Source organism: Lontra canadensis, unplaced genomic scaffold (assembly GCF_010015895.1).
Source record: "Lontra canadensis isolate GAN:19392208 unplaced genomic scaffold, GSC_riverotter_1.0 scaffold96, whole genome shotgun sequence".
NCBI lineage: Eukaryota > Metazoa > Chordata > Mammalia > Carnivora > Mustelidae > Lontra > Lontra canadensis.
Genome location: NW_022631090.1, coordinates 2,166,087 through 2,186,220, shown reverse-complemented (window position 1 = coordinate 2,186,220; position 20,134 = coordinate 2,166,087). Strand labels below are relative to the sequence as shown.

The 20,134-nt window shown below is 34.6% G+C and overlaps 1 protein-coding gene across 4 annotated transcripts in view; it reads right to left on the bottom strand.

The window, feature by feature from the left end:
• COL4A5 (collagen type IV alpha 5 chain) overlaps nucleotides 1-20,134 on the bottom strand; it is a 224,602-nt gene that overhangs the window by 59,137 nt on the left and 145,331 nt on the right. For all 4 annotated transcript variants that reach the window (XR_004380245.1, XR_004380244.1, XR_004380246.1 and 1 more), the window contains exons 23-30: nucleotides 19,348-19,418; nucleotides 18,882-19,073; nucleotides 18,030-18,198; nucleotides 15,983-16,075; nucleotides 15,776-15,880; nucleotides 14,691-14,788; nucleotides 13,202-13,352; nucleotides 2,052-2,165 (exon numbers count right to left, since the gene is read on the bottom strand). Coding sequence is in view for 1 of the 4 variants with exons in the window: in XM_032837167.1 (XP_032693058.1) it covers nucleotides 2,052-2,165; nucleotides 13,202-13,352; nucleotides 14,691-14,788; nucleotides 15,776-15,880; nucleotides 15,983-16,075; nucleotides 18,030-18,198; nucleotides 18,882-19,073; nucleotides 19,348-19,418 (993 nt within the window). In the remaining 3 variants the exon portion in view is untranslated. The remainder of the gene's footprint in view (nucleotides 1-2,051; nucleotides 2,166-13,201; nucleotides 13,353-14,690; nucleotides 14,789-15,775; nucleotides 15,881-15,982; nucleotides 16,076-18,029; nucleotides 18,199-18,881; nucleotides 19,074-19,347; nucleotides 19,419-20,134) is intronic.

Sequence of the window (20,134 nt, the reverse complement as noted above, 5' to 3'; positions counted from 1 at the left end):
AGCAAAAAAAGCTTGAAAAGCATAATGCAAACATTTTATATGGAGAGATGACAATACAGGATACTTTGCATTAAGTTTTCTATTGCAAAATGAAACACAACAAGTATACTGAACAAGCGTATTAAAAAAAAATTGGTAGTTAGAATTTTAGCCATGCAGTGCAAGTCAGGTGTATCAAGGTATTAGTAACAGTCTTGCTGATCACCCTTTCATTGAGATGTATGAACAGAAATCACAATGTTTTTGAAATAGGCTAAGATAATATTCTGCTTTGGTGATATAAATAAATTTATATACAAAGTGAGTATATGTGGCTAGTATTAAATATAAAATGTGATCTATCCTGTAGTAAAAAAATTGTGATTTGATAACATATCTATCTATATTAATAAACATGTATTCAATACATTTTCATGCCAATTCCATGCCATATTAGTTAAGATAGTGAATTTTATGGCAAAATATATATTTACAGAAGAAAGAAATAAGATTAAATTCAACACCATTACTTTCCCCCTGTCCATCCTATCTAGACTTTATAAATTTATATACCTATATATCAATCAGTTAAAAAGACAGAGAATGTCAGATGAATGAAATATTTAGAGGATTAGCTAAATTTGAAAAAGCATAAAGTACAAATAAATGTATCCTTATTTTGTTCAGATTGGTGTTAACAGTAGTTTCTTTTCATTCCTTCTTAGCTGTAATTTAAGAATTCAAAATGCTTCCAAAACCTCATGCAATTTTGGGAAATAAAAGAAATGACAAAACATAACAGGAATGATAAATTCATTTTAGCCCTCTTTGTGGAACAGCAGGCCAGGACTATAATGACCAAACCTAAAAATTGTTTTTTCTCAAGATCCCTTTGCTATGCCAGTTGAACAGAATGGTTTTTTCATGAGTGTTGATGCAGCTACTTTTTAACAACCTGGTTCAAAGCAACACATAAGTTTTCTCATTTTTAAATCAGTAGTGACATGTTAGGGGCCTTAAAGAAAAAAAGAACAATGGGTCATAATACAAAATTTTAAAGAACAACATAAGCAAAAATAACGTTTACTTTCCAGGCTTTTTACATTGTTAACTGATGTTTCTAGATTTTTAGCATAATAACTAACAAAATATTTATTGCTATTTAAGGTCAGAAAATATATTTCTACTGTTTCAAAATCAATGTATGTACATCTGAACTGTGTGTTTAAGTCATCTGACATATCCAGGTAAATTAAGGAATGATTAAGTTTTCCATATTTGTTTTAACTTTATGAATTATTACATTGCTTTGCAATAACACACTGGCCCAAGAGTGGCCCTTAGTGAGCATCACCAGATGGCTCAGAATCCACAAAACTCAATGAAGTTCCCAGACAAATGTAGAAAAATCATATGATTCTCTATTAGGTCACAAGCTGACTAAACTTGTTTTGCATATCTTTTGCTTGTTTGTTTGCTTGTTTTTGTTTTGTGTCTGTATAAAAAAGTTTAGAGTGTTTATGAATTGCAAAGTGACTGTTGACTTAAGGGTGAAAGAGGAGAAAATTCAACTTACTTGTTTTAGTAAAAAAAAAAAGAAATGAGAATGCCTAAAATATACTTTTGACATAATGTTTTTAAGTCTAGTTCTCATGTGCCAAGAAATGTTAAGAAGTTTCAGAATGATGTCTATTAATTCTGTACAGCTACTCAGGTCTGAAATAATCAGCACTGGAAGTTCTTAGCTTTGTGATTCCAAGACTGTGACTAGCTCAATGATCATATGCTGAGGCAACATACTGCAATTGTGAAATTGCATTATTTGTTAATAGATCAATTTTAAATGAACAGGGAGAGAAACTATCTGAGATTAAGTCAGTTCTTTTTTTATTAAATTAGCTCTTATACCATGATCTGTATTTTTTCAGCTTTCAAAATTATACAAGGAGACATATTACCTCTCAAATCTGTTTTCTGGAAAACTGTTACATAGGTTGTAGTGTACTAATGAACTAGCCAACTTCTATATAATGAATGCTACAAAAATGCACATTTATTCACTCCAATCTTACCAGGTTGGCCTACTGGTCCAGGAATCCCTGGTGGCCCTGGTGGTCCCTGAACACCTATTCCTGGAAGCCCAGGAGGTCCCATTGGCCCAGGTTGTCCATTTGGCCCAACATCACCTTTAAGAAATAAATATAGTTTAGATATTAAAAAAAATAGCTGAGTCACTAGTCATTAGGAACCACAATACTTATGTGAAAAGGCACATAAAATTAAGCAGGGATCTTGAAAAACTATCTCATCACTGAGCAAGAGAAGTTATGCATAAGTACCCAGAACAGATTCAGGAAATGCATTAAAAGTTATAGAAAGTTATAGACTTTCTATAAAGTCTATGCTGAGCACTCAACTTCAGTACTTAAATCAAACTCACAAAATAGTATATAAGATTACAAACCACACATTTCATATACCTGCAAATCATCTTGGATAGTATCTCTCAGTTTAAAATATATTTTCAAAAAAAAAAAGTAGATAACCTTTAACATCTTCCTATTTACTAACTTGGGCCCATGTCCTATAAACATGCTAAAGCCTCTCCTACCATCAGTAAAATGCCTTTTTGATCATAGAAACTTCACTGTCCCTCTATCTTTTATCTCTTATTTAAAAAATGTTTACATATAAAAAAATTCTTTTTCTAATGTACTTTGGTGAGTTTTGACAAATGCATATAGTCATATAATCACCACCAAATCAAGATATGTAAGATACATATATAGTTCAATCAAACCAAAAGGCTTCTTGCACCTGGTTGTAGTCAACCCCTTTCCAGACCCTAATTCCTTGTCAACTGCTTGATCTGTTTTATCCTACAGTTCTTCCTTTTCCAGAATGGCATATAAATACAATTATACAGTACATAGCCTTTTGAGTATGTCTCCTTTCCCCTAACATAATGCATTCAGATTCATCCAAGTTGCTGTAACACATATCAGTAGTTTGTTACTTTTTATTGATGAACAGTTTTCCATTATACAAACATGTCATAATTTGTTCATCTATTCACCAGCTGAAGGACAAACGGACTATTTCCAATTCTTGGTGATTATGAACAAAGCTGCTATGAACATCGATCTACAGGTTTTTGTGTGAAGTTTCATCCTTTTCTTGGATAAGTAACTAGGGTCATGTGGTAAGGGTATGTTTCTAAGAAATTGCCAAACTGTTTCTCTTTTGTTTTAAAGTCTTTATTTAAATTCCAGTTGGTTAACATACAGTGTAATATCAGTTTCAGGTGAGAATACAGCGATTCAACACTTCCATACAACATTTGGTTGAGCACTCCTTAAACCTAATCCCCTATTTCACCCATCCCCTCATCCACCTGCCCTCCGGTAACCAGCAGTTTGTTCTCTATAGCTAAGAATTTGTTTCTTGATTTGCCTCTCTTTTTAATCCCCACTATGTTCCTTCGCTTTATTTCTTAAATTCCACATATGAGTGGTAGTTGTATTTCCCTGACAGACATATTTTGCTTAGCATAATACTCTCTAACTCCGTCTATGCCATTGCAAATGGCAAGATTTCATTCTTTTTGATCATTGAGTAATATTCCATCACATATATACCCCCCCTTCTTTATCTATTCATCAGTCAATGGACACTTGGGCTGTTTCCATAATTTGGCTATTGTAGATAATGCTTCTATAAACATCAGGGTGCATGTATCACTTGGAATTAGTTATTTTTGTATTCTTTGGGTAAATACCTAGTATTGCAATTGCTGGATCATAGGGTAGTTCTATTATTAACCTTTTGAGGGACCTCCATACTGTTTTCCACAGTGGTTACACCAGTTTGCATTCCCATCAATACCTCTGTTGTTCCCTTTCTCCACATCCTTACTAATACGTGTTGTTTCCTGTATTATTGATTTTTGCCATTCCAACAGGTGTAAAGGTGATATATAGGTCATTGTAGTCTTGATCTGTACTTCCCTGATGATGAGTGATGTTGAGGACTTTTTCATGTGCTTGTTGGCCATGTACATGTCTTCTTTGGAAAAATGTGTCTATTTGTGTCTTCAGCCGAATTCTTAATTGGATCATTTATTTTTTTGGGTGTTGAGTTGTGTAAATTATTTATATATTTTGGATACTAACCTTTTATCAAATATGCCATTTGCAAACATTTTCTCCCAAACTCTTTTTCGAAGTGGCTCTACCATTTGAATACTAACGAGTAATATCTGAGAGTTCTGGTCACTCTGCATCTTTGGCAGCACTTGGTATTGCTCATTTTCCTTCTTTTTCGAAGCCTATTCTGACAGGATAAGACATGCCATCTCATAGTTTTGACTTACATTTCCTAGATGACTGATTATATTGGGAATCTTTACATGGACTTACTAGCTATTCAGGTATCTTCTCTGGTAAAGTATCTGTTCAGATCTTTTCCCTGTATTTCCAAATTTAAATCTGGTTGTTTCCTTCTTATCGACTTTTGAGAATTCTTTTTTTTTTTTGAAGATTTTATTTATTTATTTGAGAGAGAGAGTGAGAGATTGGGAGAGGGAAAGAGAGAGGGAGAAGCAGGCTCTCCACTGAGCAGGGAACCTGATGCAGGGGCTTTATCCCAGGACCCTGAGATCATGACCTGAGCCCAAGGTAGACACTTAAATAACTAAGCCACCCAGGTGCCCCAAATTTTGAGAAGTCTTTACGTATTCTGACTATAAGTCCTTTTTGCCAGATAAATAATATGGAAGTAAGTTTCATGTTAATGAAGTCCAATTTATCAATTTTTAAATGTATTTTTGCTATGGAGTTTTATATAACAACTCTGCCCAACCTATTATCACAAAGATTCTTCTATGCTTTCATCGAAAACAAGGGATAATTAAAGTACTACCCACAGGCTAAATGTGGACTACAGGCATGTTTTTGAGCTGCCTGTGAGCCAAGAATGGTTTCTATATTATTAAAGGTTATTAAGAAGAGAAAAAGAAAGATTATATGACAGAAACCATAGCTGGCCCATAAAAACGAAAATATTTACTATTGGGCCCTTTATAGAACATGTTTGCTAGCCTCTGTTCCAAAACCTTATTTATTTTATCATTTTAGTTTATACATTTAGGTCTATGATCCATTCTAAGTTAATTTCTGTACAAGGTGTGAAGCTTGGTTTGGGGCTTGTCTTCTGTTTTATTTTACACACGGATGATCAACTAACTGTTTTAGTACCATTTGGTGAAAAGATTTATTCTTCTGTTGAAATTGCCTTTGCAACTTGGTCAAAAGTCAAATTGTATAGGTTTATTCTTGGGATCCCTATTATGTTCCATTGATCTATATGTATCTATCACTCCATATATACCACACTATTTTTATCACTGTGGCTTTACATTACATTTGGAAATTAAGTACTATGAATCCTCCAACTCTGTACACTTTCTCAGATTATTTTTGCTATTCTAGGTCCTTTCCCTTTCTAAATAAACTTTTGAATAAGAAAATACTGCAGAGATTTTGCTAGGGAACATGTTCAATCTATGAATAAACCTGGAGAAAACAGTTATCTTAACAATACTGAGCCTTCCAACTTATGATCACAAAATATCTTCCCATTTGTTTGGATGTTTGATTTCTGCATAAGGGTTTTATAGTTTTCCACATACAGATCCTGCACATATTTTGTTAGAACTATACCTAAGTACTTCATGTTATTTGATGCTATTTCGAATAATACTGTTTCTGTCTAATTTTCATTTCTAGTTGTTCACTGCTATCATATAGAAATACAATTTATTCTTGTATTTTTGCCTTGTATCCTATGACCCTACTAAATTCAATTCTTTGTTCTAGTTGTTATTTTGCAGGTTTTCGATTTTCTATGTAGAAAATCAAGTCACCTATGCAGACAGTTTTATTTCTTCCTCTCCAATCTGTATGCCTTTCATTTCTTTTTTTTTGGGGGGGGAGGTATTTTCTGATGAGCTTTTTTTTATTTGAACATAGTTGACACACAATGTTATATTAGTTTCAGGTATACAACACAGTGATTCAATTTCTCTATATGTTATGCTATGTTCACCACAAGTGCAGATACCATCTGTCATCGTATTATTTCTACTTCTTGCTTTACAGCATTTCATTGTTTAATACGACTTACAGTATGATAATGAAAAGCAATGGTAAGAAAAGAAATCTTTGTACTGTTTCATATATTCAGGGAACAGCAGTCAGTCTTTCAACACTAAATATAATGGATCAAGTTTTTTGTAAATGTTCTTTATCATGCTAGGGAAGTTCCCTTTTATTCCTAATTTTGTGAGGGCACTGTTTCAGAATAAATGTTGAATTCTGACAAATAATTCTCAGCATCTATTAAGATGTTAATAGTTTTTTTTTTCTTCAGACTATTGATAAAGCAAATTACACTGATTTTCAAATCAGCCTTATAGTCTGAGGATAACCCTTGCTTGGTATAGCATATAACTTTTTTCCTCTATTATTGGGTTTGATTTGCTAATATTTTCTTGAGACTTTATTTATATATGTCCCTGAGAGTTACTGGTCTATAACTTTCTTTTGTTATAATGTCATTGCTTATTTTTTGTTTTGGCCTCATACAATTGTTGGGAAACAATCTATCCACTTCTGCTTTCAGAGAGAGATTGTGTGGGAATCTTGTTATGGCTTCTTTAAATGTTTGTTTGAATTTACCAATGATGCCATCTGACTCTGTAGTTTTTTTTTTTTTTTGGTAGGATTTTAACTACATACTAAATTTCTTTTTTTTTAAAGATTTTATTTATTTATTTGACAGGGAGATCACAAGTAGGCAGAGAGGCAGGCAGAGAGAGAGGGGGAAGCAGGCTCCCTGCTGAGCAGGGAGCCAGATGTGGGGCTCGATTCCAGGACCCTGAGATCATGACCTGAGCCGAAGGCAGAGGCTTAACCCACTGAGCCACCCAGGTGCCCCTACATACTAAATTTCTTTAATAAATATTGGATTATCTATTTCTTCTTCCATGAGCTTCAGTAGTTTCTATCTTTTTAGAAACTCATCCATTTCATCTAAGCCGTCAAATTTACAGGTATACAGCTGTTTGCATACTCCCCTGTTATTCTTTTAACGTCTGTAGGATTTGTAATGATGGCCCCCCTTCATTACTAATAACGGTAACATAGGTCTCTTCCCTTTTCTTGGCTGGCCTGGCTAGAGGTATAGCCATTTCACCAATCTTTTCAAAGAACTTCATTTGGTCTCATAAAATTTTTCCATTGTTTTTCAGTTTTCAATTTCATTGATATCTGCTCTTATTGTTATTTTCCTTTATCTTCTGATTGTCTTTTAATTTTACTTTCCTTGTCTAATTTCTTAAGGTGAAAAGTTAGATAATTTATTGTAATTGTTCTTTTTTTCTAATAAAAGCTTTTCATATGAATTTTCTTCTAATCACTTCTTTATCTGCATTCTACAAATTTGATATGTTTTGTTTTCATTTTTATTAAATTCAAAATACTTTCTAGTTTTCCTGGTGATTTCCCTTTTGATTCATGGGTTATTTAAAGTATTTTGGTTATTTTCTGAATATGTCAGGATTTTCCCAGATAGTTTTCGATTACCAATTTCTTGTTAAATCCAGTATGGTAAAAGAATCTACTGTAGGATTTTAATATTTTTAATTTGCCAAAGTTTGTTTTAGGGCCTAGATTATGGTCTATCATGATGAATGTTCCATGTGTGCTTTAAAAGAATGTGTTTTCTGCTCTTATTTGGTGGAATGTTCTATAAATGTCAATATTGAGGAGTTATGTTAAAAAGAAACTCCTAACACTGCCTTGCTAGAACACTGTACATCCTATCCTTATTTATCCTATCCTTGTATCCTTCTACATGAAGCCAATGCAAAGTATGGCCCATTGTCATTGAATGAGCATGACAAATCTAGCTGAACTGAAGACTACCTGATGTTGGGCATTACTGTATCTCAAATTCTATTTGGAATTTTTGTATTCTCTTTATTAAAGAAGCCTGCCAAAACTGTATAATCTTAAGGTGCTACAAAAATCTCTCTCTGTCTTCCACATTTTCTTGTAATATATATTTTTTTAATTTTGACATTTTAAAAAAAGATTTCATTCATTTATTTGACAGAGGGAGAGAAAACACAAGCAGGAGTGAGCAACAGAGGGAGAGGGAGAAGCAGGCTCTCCACTGAGAAGGGAGCCCAATGAGGGGCTGGATCCCAGAACCCTGAGATCATGACCTGAGCTGAAGGCAGTTGCTTAACTGACTGAGCCACCCAGGCAGTTGCTTAACTGACTGAGCCACCCAGGCACCCTAAAATATTACTTTTCATATTTATGATTTTAATTCCTTTTTTAAAAATACCATGCACCACAATGCTGTAATTACAAAGATACTGAAATATATTTTAGTGTACGTTTGGTAAATGTTAAGTTTCAGAATCAGTTGTGTCAAGTGCTTCCAAAAAACTACTTGAATTCTCATGGAAAATGCATTCTATTTAGGCAAGTTTGGAAAGAGCTGACATCATTCAGCCTTCCCATGTACACATATGATTCATCAACCAATTAATTTTACCTTTTTTCAATTGTTAATAATCAAGTTTCAATTTTTTCCACAAATACACTAGGCACAAATTTATTAATTTCTAGATAAAATATAGATTTTTTGCAAATTATATTTTTATTTCTTTCAATATTTCCATTTCTGCTCCATTCTATGTGTAACAATACTTTTGCAAGTTATTCCTGATTCCTGGAACATCCTTCTACAAAGATACAGCTCAAATGTCACCTCCTATATGAAACCTCCCAAGGTACCTTAGATGAGGCCCTGAACAAAAGTGTGAGGCAAACTGAATGTTTCTGGCCACCTTTTTTCTTTTTTGTTTAATGTGATTCTAACATTGAGTCTTAAGCACATCTTCATCCTTATATCATTCTTTTCTGATGGGTATTGACCTAATTAATTTATTATTGGTCACTGTTTTGCTTTGAAAGTGCTCTATCAATCTCTCCTATTAGGAAAGATTACTACGTTCTAATGCCCAGCCACTGGTATAAGTGTGTCTGGTAGGTGAACTTTTATTGTGAGCTGTTTACTGAGTTCTGACTGTGGTGTAGTGACCCAAAAATGTTAGTGATACATTTTCATAAGAGTTCCAGGTGAAATAACCACTATCATAGAGAACAGACTCTATGCCTCTGTGTTCCTAGTGACAGTACCTGGTACAGAATAAGAACATAATGTTTGAGGAATGAAGGAATTATATGCCAGGATATCCCAAGTTCTTTTTCTTCTACCACCTTAGGAACTGTACTGGGGCTTTAATATTTGAGAATGATTCTTACTAGGATATGGGGATCCTACACTTCCTTTCAAAGATTAGGAAAATAAAAGCCTATTAAGACACTGATACTTAAAATAGGCTTCAGTGACACCTGGTAGCTCAGTTGGTTAGGTGTCTGCCTTTGGCTCAGGTTGTGATCCCCAGGGTCTGGGATCAAGTCCCTCATCAGACTCCTTGTCCAGCAGGGAGCCTGCTTCTCCTTCTGCCTATGTTGTACTCTCCCTGCTTGTGTTGTACTCTCTCTGTCTCTCTCTCTCATTCCCTCTCTCTGGCAAATAAATAAATAAAGTATTTTACAAAATAAAATAGGCTTCAACCCATTTCTTCCTAACCCATCTCAAGGACATTTTATTTTATTTTTTTAAAAGATTTTATTTACTTATTTAACAGACAGAGAGGTGACAAGTAGGCAGAGAAGCAGGCAGAGAGAGGGGGGGAAGCAGGCTCCCTGCTGAGCAGAGAGCCCAATGCGGGGCTTGATCCCAGGACCCTGAGATCATGACCTGAGCCGGAGGCAGAGGCTTAACCCACTGAGCCACCCAGGCTCCCCTCAAGGACATTTTAATAAAGTATCATGAGTGAGCAATTTCCATATAGAGATCGTTTGCCACATAGCTTATCATGTGGAATGTCTCTATATGCAATTTTGGGGGTCACATGTCTAAGCTGGGGTAGATCATTGGTGGAAAACACAATGTGTAACTTTTGAGTGTTACAGTTTACAGTGGGCCAGAACTGTTTACTTGAAGACAGATAAGTATTTTTAAAAGAGCTTATCTAAGAATTTGTATTGGGCTAGTTTGGGGCTTTTACTGGCAGACTCTAGGCTGGCTAAATTGGGCTATGATGTCATATTGCTTTAATGGGAATCCATCCTACATGCTTTAGTAGTACAGAGCTTTTCAAATTACTCTCTGGGGGTCAAAATATTGACCGGGAGAGTCCCATTCCTTACAAAGAAGTAAGGAAAAAACAATTGCCAAACCAGCTAAGCTAATTCTATTCCTATTTATAATTAGGGGAATCAGAATTAAGGAGGTAGAAGAAACCAATGGAGAAATGAGCAAAGGACATGAGCAGTTCACAAGAAAAATATGTCCCTTAAGCATAGAAAAAGTTCAATTTTATTCATAATAATGGAAATACAAATCTAAACTACCCTGAGAATAAAGGGATATAGGATATAACCTATATATAGGATATATATAGTATATATATATAGATAGATATAGGATATATATAGGGTATAGGATATTCAAAGAATTTTTTTAAAAAAAACAAACTTGGAAGACTTTCATTACCTGACATCAAGTCTTATTATAAAGCTACAGTAATAGAAACAGTTGGTACTGCCTTAAGGACAGTAAAATAGAGAAGTAGAATTGACAGCACAAAACAGACCTATATATATATAGCCATCTGATCTTTGACACAGATGCCAAAGTAATTCAATGGGGAGGGAACTATTTTGAACAAATAATGTTTAATAAAATTATTTGCGATGGATGATAGCTTTAAATGTAAATGCTAAAATTATAAAATTCATTAAATAAAGCAGAATATCTTTAGAACTTTGGGAAAGGTTTTTTATACATAACACTGAAAATAATTATATAAAGAACAGATAAATGAAACATCAATAACTAAAACTTTTATTCATTAAAATACACTGATAAAAAATGAAAAGGTGAACAAGATAGGGATAAAATACTCATAAACATGTATTTCACAAAATACCAGTATGCAGAATATATAAAGATCACTTCCAACTTAACAATTAAAACAGAAACAAACCCATATTTTAGAATGGGAAAAATATTCAAATGTGTAAATAATCCACCAGTACATGTAAAAGAGCTCAACATCATTAGTCATCAGGGAAATTAAAACTAAGACCAAAACATGTTAACAACACACCTACCAAAACTCAAAAATGAAAAGACTGATTAACACCAAGTGTTGGAGGGAATGTGGAACAACTGAAACTTTCATACCACACTGGTGTGAGTTTAAAATGGTATAGCCATTTTGGAAAAAGGTCTAGTAGCTTCTCATATAACTAGCATATACCTACTTTATGACTCAACAATTCTACTCTTAAGTATTTCACCAAGCAAAATGAAAGCACATGTCCACAAAAAGATTTATAAAAGAATGTTCTTAACAGCTTCACTCATAATAGCCAAAAACTCAACATCGTTCAGGTGTCCATCAACAGAGAATGGATAAACAAACATTGCTATATCTATACAATGAAATAATAATAAAAAAATAAAAACTCTTAATAAACACAACAACATTAATGGACCTCAAATACAATATCCTGGATGAAAGAAGTCTTACAAAGAATGTACCCACTGTGTAATTCCACGTGGAGTTTTACAACAGATAGAATGAATTTACAAGGAAAAATCATAACTGTACAGTTGCCACTGTGGATGTTGCTATAGGGACTGAGAAAAGGGGCAAAAGGGAAATTTCTGGGATTATATCTTGATAGGGGTTTAGTTACACCAGTGCCTGCATTTGTCAAAATCAAGCAAATGTCTCTGTAAGATATGTGCATCTCGCTTCATGTGAATTTTATGTCAAAAGGAAAAAAAAAGCAGAGAATTATAGTTATAATATGCATGCTAACGTATTTAGGGAGAAGTGTACTGCTGTTACAATTTACTGTGAAATGTATCAAAATAAGTCAATTTTTTACAGAAAGGTATGAACTCATATGTGACAAATCATGTATAGTAAAATGTTGATAATAATAGAATATCAATAATAGGTATACAGTAGTCACTGAAAATTCTTTCTACTTTGCTGTTTATATGAAATGTAAAAAAAAAACGTTGGCAGAGGTAAAATGTTAATTGTGGAATCTTGATGGTAGATATAGAAATGTTCACTGCACAGTTTTTAATTTTCTGTGCATTTGAAAATTTTCACAATAAAATATTTAAAAAAACTATACTGATACCTACTTCTATCAGATTGGCAAAAATTAAAGAGTTCGTCAACATACACACTTAGCAAGGCTGTAGAGAAACAAGTACACTGATTCATTGCTGGGGACTGTATGGTGCAAACAGAGGAATCTGACAATATCTAGAGAAGCATTTAGCCTTTAATTCAGAAAAAATCTATTTTCATTATTCTACTATTAGACCTGTACACATATGAAATAACATGCATGCAAGACAATTCAGTGTGACATCATTTCTAATAAGAAAAGATTGTCAAAAACCCAACACAGCAACTAGCAACTAGTAGAATAAGCAAGCTATGGTAAACCCAAGCAATTTAGTACTAGGTAGCTATTTTTTAAAAATCAAGATTTTGATGTACTGACATAAGGTGATCTCTAGGATATAAAATTAAGTAAAATAATGTGCAAAGAGTCAAAAGGTAGTATTGTATCTTTTCAGAAAGTTAGGAAATACAAATATATATTTTTATTGGCTTATATTTATATGAAGGAATACTAGAAGGATAAATAACTCAAAAATTGGCTACATATGGGATGGAGAAAACAGAAGATGGAAGGGGGTAAAAGGAAGACTTCTCAGTGCTTCTCTCTCTCTCTCTCTCTCTCTATATATATATATATATATATGTATATATATATATATATATGAGATTGAATCATCTATTCAATGAAATAAAATATAAAAAAAAATCAATGGAAGATAAAAAAAATGTGACAGAGTGGGAGCATAGGCTTTCAGTTAATTGGACCTATCACCCATAAACTTTCTCAACAGTTTCAATTTTTATAAAAATTATATTCAATTTTTATAAAAGCAAATTGAGAAGTATCAGTAATTTCTATACCTTTTGGTCCAGGGAGCCCATCCAAGCCAGCGCGTCCTGGAAGACCTGGAGGTCCTGGGAAACCACGATCCCCTTTGGGACCAAGTGTTCCTTTGAAACCTGGGAGTCCTGGGGGTCCAGGTGGCCCAGGCAGCCCAAGTCCTGCTTCTCCCTTAAGCACACACATGAGAAAACACAACAAAACCTCCCATGATTTTCTTGGTGTTTACTGTTTATCATGGAGAATTTAAAGCAGAAATTACAAGGTAATACCTTTTTTCCCCTATGGGGGAAGGAATAGGATAACTAAATGAAAAATAATTGGCATACTGGAGAGAACATCTGGAAGGATGAGAAACAAATTAAAGGATTTGGTTTCAGCACAAGAAAGAGATAACTGAGAGAATATGAGATTAAAGAACCCAAGTAAGGAAATATGATTACAGACTGAGTATTAGATAATTATTTTAAATTTGATTAAATGTGACAATGACAATTTTTTTCTTGTATGAAATGTCCATTTACTTGGAGATTAACACTGAAGTACTTATAGGTGAAATAATATGATTTTGAGACCTGAGTTAAGATACTTTGGCAAAGAAAAAAGGAACAGATGAAGTAAATATGATGAAATCTTGATCATTTGGAATCTGAGTAATGGATATATGAAACTTCATTACATTATTCTTTTTACTTTTGTGTTCATTTGAAAGGTTCATAATAAAATAAGAACAATTAGACAATACAGAAGTGGTTTCTCATGAGAGCTGGGGTCATGGTCAATTGCTCTTCCCATGGAAGAAATAGCAATAATGAAAACACAAAAAAGTTTAAATTAATTAAAATACAGAGAAAATACAGAAACAGGATAATTATACACAACAGTTTGCTGATGGTTATTAAGGAAAATTTAAGATTAGCTAAGATATAATAAAAAGAATGGAACGTAACTCAAACATAGTATTTACTATTATTATTATTATTATTACTGTTATTACTAAGCTAATAACAGTGGCTTGCATTATATACGTAAGATGGAATTGGGACTGGAAAACAGTATGGGAAGTTCTTGACATGCTATCTACCAATCATCACACAGGCACGGACAGAGGTTAAATGGTATGCTGATACTACAGAGAAGTACGGGGGAGCTGATGATTGTATTTTCTCATCTAATCTCATCTCATCAGATAAACTTTGACTCTAAAACAGTTCCAGAAACTTTGTTTGCTTCAAATATGACCTCTCAACAATGAAAGACTGTTTGGGGTTATACATGGGGCTTGAACTCATGATCTGAGATCAAGACCTGAGCCGACATCAAGAGTTGGATGTTTAACTGACTGAGCCACCCAGGCGCCCCAGGTTAAATATTTTTAAGTGAAAATATAATAAGCGAACTTTATTTATAGAGTGAAGACTTGAGATAATAATGTCTACATCAAAGCAGAGAGCTAAGGGAATAGGAGAAATAGGAAAAGGGGAAAGAATAAAGTAAAATATCTCAGACCTGAGGTCCGGGAAAGCCTGGTGGCCCAGGAGGACCTTCTAGACCAATTCTTCCAGGTGTCCCAGGTGCTCCTGGAGGTCCTGGAATTCCAGGGAAACCTGTGCAATGATTAGTCATTTTTAATCTCCAAAGAGAAGACACATTAAGAAAGATACCCAAACTCCCAAACCCACATTTTTACCCTGTCCAACCATGCTTAGTGACTACAGTGAGATGTGAAAAGTACACTGATATTCTAACTGACTACTCAGGATCAACCCTTACAAATACCTGATATTCCCTCTCAATCATGTATGGTCCTGTCATTTTCATATAGAGCTAATGTGTGTGGAAGATATACTCTTCTAAAGGAAAATGAGAGTTATTACTAATGAGATAGAACTAAACATTAGGAATGACTCCCACACAAACATGCAGAAAATTTCTATTCTGCTTATATCTGGATATAGTATGATAAAAGGTCTACCATATAATGCTGGAAGTGAGCTAAAAACAACTGTAAATATTATTCACAAACATACACATAAAGTCAAATTTTACTCTTTTGAAGTCATTTAGTATGAGTAAGGCCATTTTAACTACTGTTCTCAGACCAATGTGCATGCTTGCCATTCACGAAAATAAATTCTGTGAGAAAAAAAGCAGAACTGAAGCAACAGCCCTATAAATCAAGAGAATATGATTTAGGATAAAACATTACTTGGATACATATGTGTAATAAATATGTTTTCTGCTTAATACAATCCATTCATTCAACAAGTATCTATTGATTGCTTACTCTGTGCCAGGAACTTTTCTAAGCCCTGAAAATATAATGGTGAACACAAAAGACAATAATTCTGTAATTTTAAAAGCTTATACATCATTTTTGCATGACTAGAATTTAGATATTTTCTTGTCTGGACTGCTTCAGATAAAGACAGTAAATTTATAGTGTATACATGTTGTGACTTTTCACTTACATTATTTACAGTACCGAGAAAAGAGGCACAGTTACCATATTTTATTTGTTGAGGGAACTATATCAAAGAATAATGTCATACTAACTAGTTAAACTAGCCTGCCTGCTGCCCAGTCCTACATACCTTTGGGACCAGGTGGTCCGGGAAGCCCAATTCCAGGGATACCTGGTTCTCCTTTACTACCGGGTATTCCTGGCAAGCCTGGTTGTCCGGGAAGTCCAGGATCACCTATGGAGATATGCAGGTTTTTCTTTTTTTTTGAAAGGGATACTTTCAGATAGAGAAGTCAGTAAGTGTTAAAGACATGGCCAAAATAAATTCCTCACATACCTGGAAGACCTACTTCACCATCTCTGCCTGGGTTACCAGGCAGGCCAGGCTTCCCTGGCTGGGTTATGGTCTGACCTGGATCACCTTTAGGACCTAAGAACAAGAGGGAATAAACAGTGAATGAGAAGTGTTCACTTGACTACAGATGTCTTTTTAATTAAAAGCAAAACAAGAAAGTATCTATAATCTTTTGAAAATGCACACGAACAAGAACCCACAAGAAAAATACCCCCGTATTATTTATCCAAGAAATATACCAAACAGAAGGATAAACTTTCAAAAAGAAAAAGTAGATGACAGCTTTAAGAGCTTCCAGGATTGAAGAGGCCATCTATAAAAATATTTTTAAATGTAGGTCAAAAGAGCCTAACAAAACTCAAACTGCAGTAAACAAGAAATATTTTTTTGGTTAACTAATGGCACCTTAAGGTTTCATATATGCAAAGTCCAGATACACCTACTTCTCATTAATTGAAATAAGAACCTGAAATATGCTCAGGACAAAAGTGGATCTCTAAAACCTGATATAAAAAAGCACTAACTACGAGAGAAAAGATTAATATATGTGACTACATTCAAATTAATTTCTGTTGATTAAAGACACCATATAGAGAATGAAAATGGCAAGCTGTAGTGAGTGAAAATTTTGCAGAATAGATAACAAACAATACACAGAATATATATATTTTAAAAATCCTAAATCAATAAGAAAAAGAAAAAATCCCATAGAAAAATGGTCCAAAAAACCACTTGAATGGGAATTTCAGAATGGAAATCGAAACAGTCAACAAACATATGAAAAGGTGCTAAACTTTAATGTAATCAGGGGAATATAATAAAACTGTCATGAGTTACATCACACTCAGCAAACTGACAAGGATGTAAAAAGTCTGACAGTACAAAATGTTTATGAGGATGAAGAACAACAAGAAATCTCCAATACTGCTGATGAAACTGGTACAATTGCTTTGAACATTATCTAGTAAAGCTGAAGATGCATTTATTCTATGCTTTGAGGATGCACATCTTAAATATATACTCAGTCTGGAGATTGGCAAAGTTTTTCTGAGAAGGACCAGACAGTAAATACTTCAGGCTTTGTGGGCCATAAGGTCTCAGTAGCAAGTACTCAGGTCTGCAAAATGTTGAGACTATGTGTAGGAATGCAAAAGCAACCATAGACAATAGTAAATAAGTGCAGATGTGTTGAAACAAGTTTCATTTATGACAATAAGTAGCAGGCCAGATTTGAATGCTGTGCTGTAGTTTGTTGATGTTTCCTCAGAAAAGTATGTGCACATATACACAAGGATATATATATATATATACGATGATGTACACAGAAGCATTATTCGTAATACACCTGAACTATAAATGACCCAATTGTCCATCAACAACAGAATGGATAAATCAAATGTCACACACACATGCACGCGTGCACACATACACACACAATGGGATACTATACAGCAATGAAAATGAATGTACTATAGCTATACACAAAGTTAACATAAAGAATACTTACCCTATGATTCCATTATTATGAAGTTCAAAAAGAAGCATAATTAAAGTACTTTGTTTAGGGATCCATATTTAGGTGATAAAACTAGGGGGCAAATGGAAGGAAATTATGCAAAAGTCAGGACAGTGGTTACCTCTGGAGAAATGGAAGGGGATCATGATCAGAAAAGGACAGAGAGAGGAAGATGGGGGTTTTTAGGATGATGGCAATCTTCCGTTTTTTGACATGTGTGGTAGGTACATGTGTGTTTCCATTATAGTTGTTAAACTTTATGTATCATGTACTTAAAAATAACAAACAACAAAAACAATGAAGACAATCAGAAGAAATTTAAAGAGGGAACCTCCCCCCCCCTTTAGAGAAAACACATACACTATGCTCCCTTGCTAAGGAGCTCTGAAAAGCCCAAATATAAATGGCCAGGGAAACATATCTCTCATGAAAAGAAGCCAAGAATTGCCAGAAGATAATACATTTCTACTTTTAAGCGCCAAATTAAAAACAAAACAATCATAGTAAACTCACCTGGTATTCCTGGCTGGCCTGGATTTCCTGCCACACCTTGTATGCCTTTTTCACCTACAGGGCCTGGAGGGCCAAAACCCACAGGGCCCATAGGCCCCCTATTCCCTGGGAGACCTGGAAGGCCTGGATTCCCAGGGGGACCTCTTTCACCCTTAAAAGCAATTCCACCCTGAAAACGGAAAAATTTAACACAGAAACATAGATATAAGTTGGTATATTGATATTACTGAATATAACTAAAGAAATGATACACCTATAAATATTTTTTCTTAAAAGCTGTATTAGTGTATGTTATTATAGGATGGGATGTGTGATCATTCCATTTATTCATTAATTCCTTCAACAAATATTTTTTAGTTCCTATTATGGGTCAGGGGCTGATGATACAGCAAAGAACAAAAATAGGCAAAAATCTTTGCCTTCATAAAGCTTACACACTAGCAGTAAGTCAAGAAGTTTGTAGCTAACACATGACCATCTACTCACACTTACCTCTAAGCTTACTATATATAGAACCAAATTAGACTTCTGTTCTCAGGTCCAAATAAACCCAGACAAAGATATGTAGTATAAGAGAAGGGGAACCTCACACTGACCCATAAGCATCTTAACTTCCTACCCACCTATTCCCACCAATATTACTCAAATAGTAACAGGTTAAGAAGATAAAACAACTGAGAGGAAAAGGAGGTACAGAAACCCAACATAGTCAATAACAATGTAGCATTACTACCTACAGTTACATTTTTTTAAGTACTAATTGGGCATTCATTATAGTACCAGGCTCATCCTAGGAAATATCCCTAAGTAACAATTTGACATCACAAAACCAAGAATATCAAACCAACTCACAGGTTCTCCTTTGGGGCCAGGAAGCCCTGGCAATCCATCCTGTCCAGGGGTACCAGGTAAACCAGGAAGCCCAGGGGCTCCTGGGGAACCCAATTCTCCTTTGTCACCCTTCATTCCTGGAAAAGTGAGGATATCTCCAGGTTCACCTTTAGATCCAGGAAAGCCTGGAGGACCTGGAGCTCCTGGTATGCCCTGAGGGAAGAAAAAGAAAGAAGGGAAAAAGAAGAAAAGAAAAAAATCAGTTTCTTTTTTTTTCCAACATATTTTTCTCTCCAGTTTATCCTATCCACCCACCCAATGAGGCATGTGAGTCAGGGAGAGTCAAGGAATCAAAAAGAACACAAATTAACAGAAGAACTAGATTTCTTTTATTATATATATCCACAAGAGAAAACCAAAGGGTAAATGGATTTCTTCTAGGTTTTGTGTGTGTGTGTGTGTGTTCTATAATATACTCAAAACTTACTGTTAATCCTTTGGGACCGGTTAGACCAGCATGTCCTTTTTCTCCCTTCTGTCCAGGGAAACCAAGAGATCCTAATACATGCACATACACACACACACACACACACACACACACACACACACACACACAATAATGTGAACTTTGACCCTGAGCCCCTGACAAAGCTCATATAAAAATCATCACGTCAGGAAGTCAAGTTTTCAAATAAGAACCCCATTCTCAATCACATATAACAAGTCACATTTTTATTTTCCTATTTTATACTCTCAAAATGAGCAAATCATCCTTTCTTTTAGGTGAATCTATACGATAGTGTATCCTTAAATGTTTCCAACTACAAAGCCTCTCAGAGCTCACAGCTACCAATTGCCAGGCACAGAGGTGTTAAGGTTCCTATACCCACCCTATTGCCAAGTGGAGAAAGATAAGGACACAGTTTGAAAATCTTTCTTTGTTCTGACCTAAACAAATTTCCCAAATCACTATGAGTCCTTTCTTTGGTTCACCACTTCATAAAATTTGGTTTATGAGAAATATTTGGTGCTCAAAGACTAGAGAAAATATTACTAAAGGAGTGGTTTTCAAAATGGGTCCCTCCATCAGCTGTATCAGCATTACCTGGGTACTGGTTAGAAGGTTAGAAATGCTAATTCTTGGGCCCCCACCCCAGGTCTACTGAATCAGAAACTTTGGGGGTGGCACCACCAATATGGGTTTTTAGCTAGTCCTCCAGGTAACTCTAATGTACTCCCAAGTTTGAAAACCACTAGACTGGAGGTACAAAGCT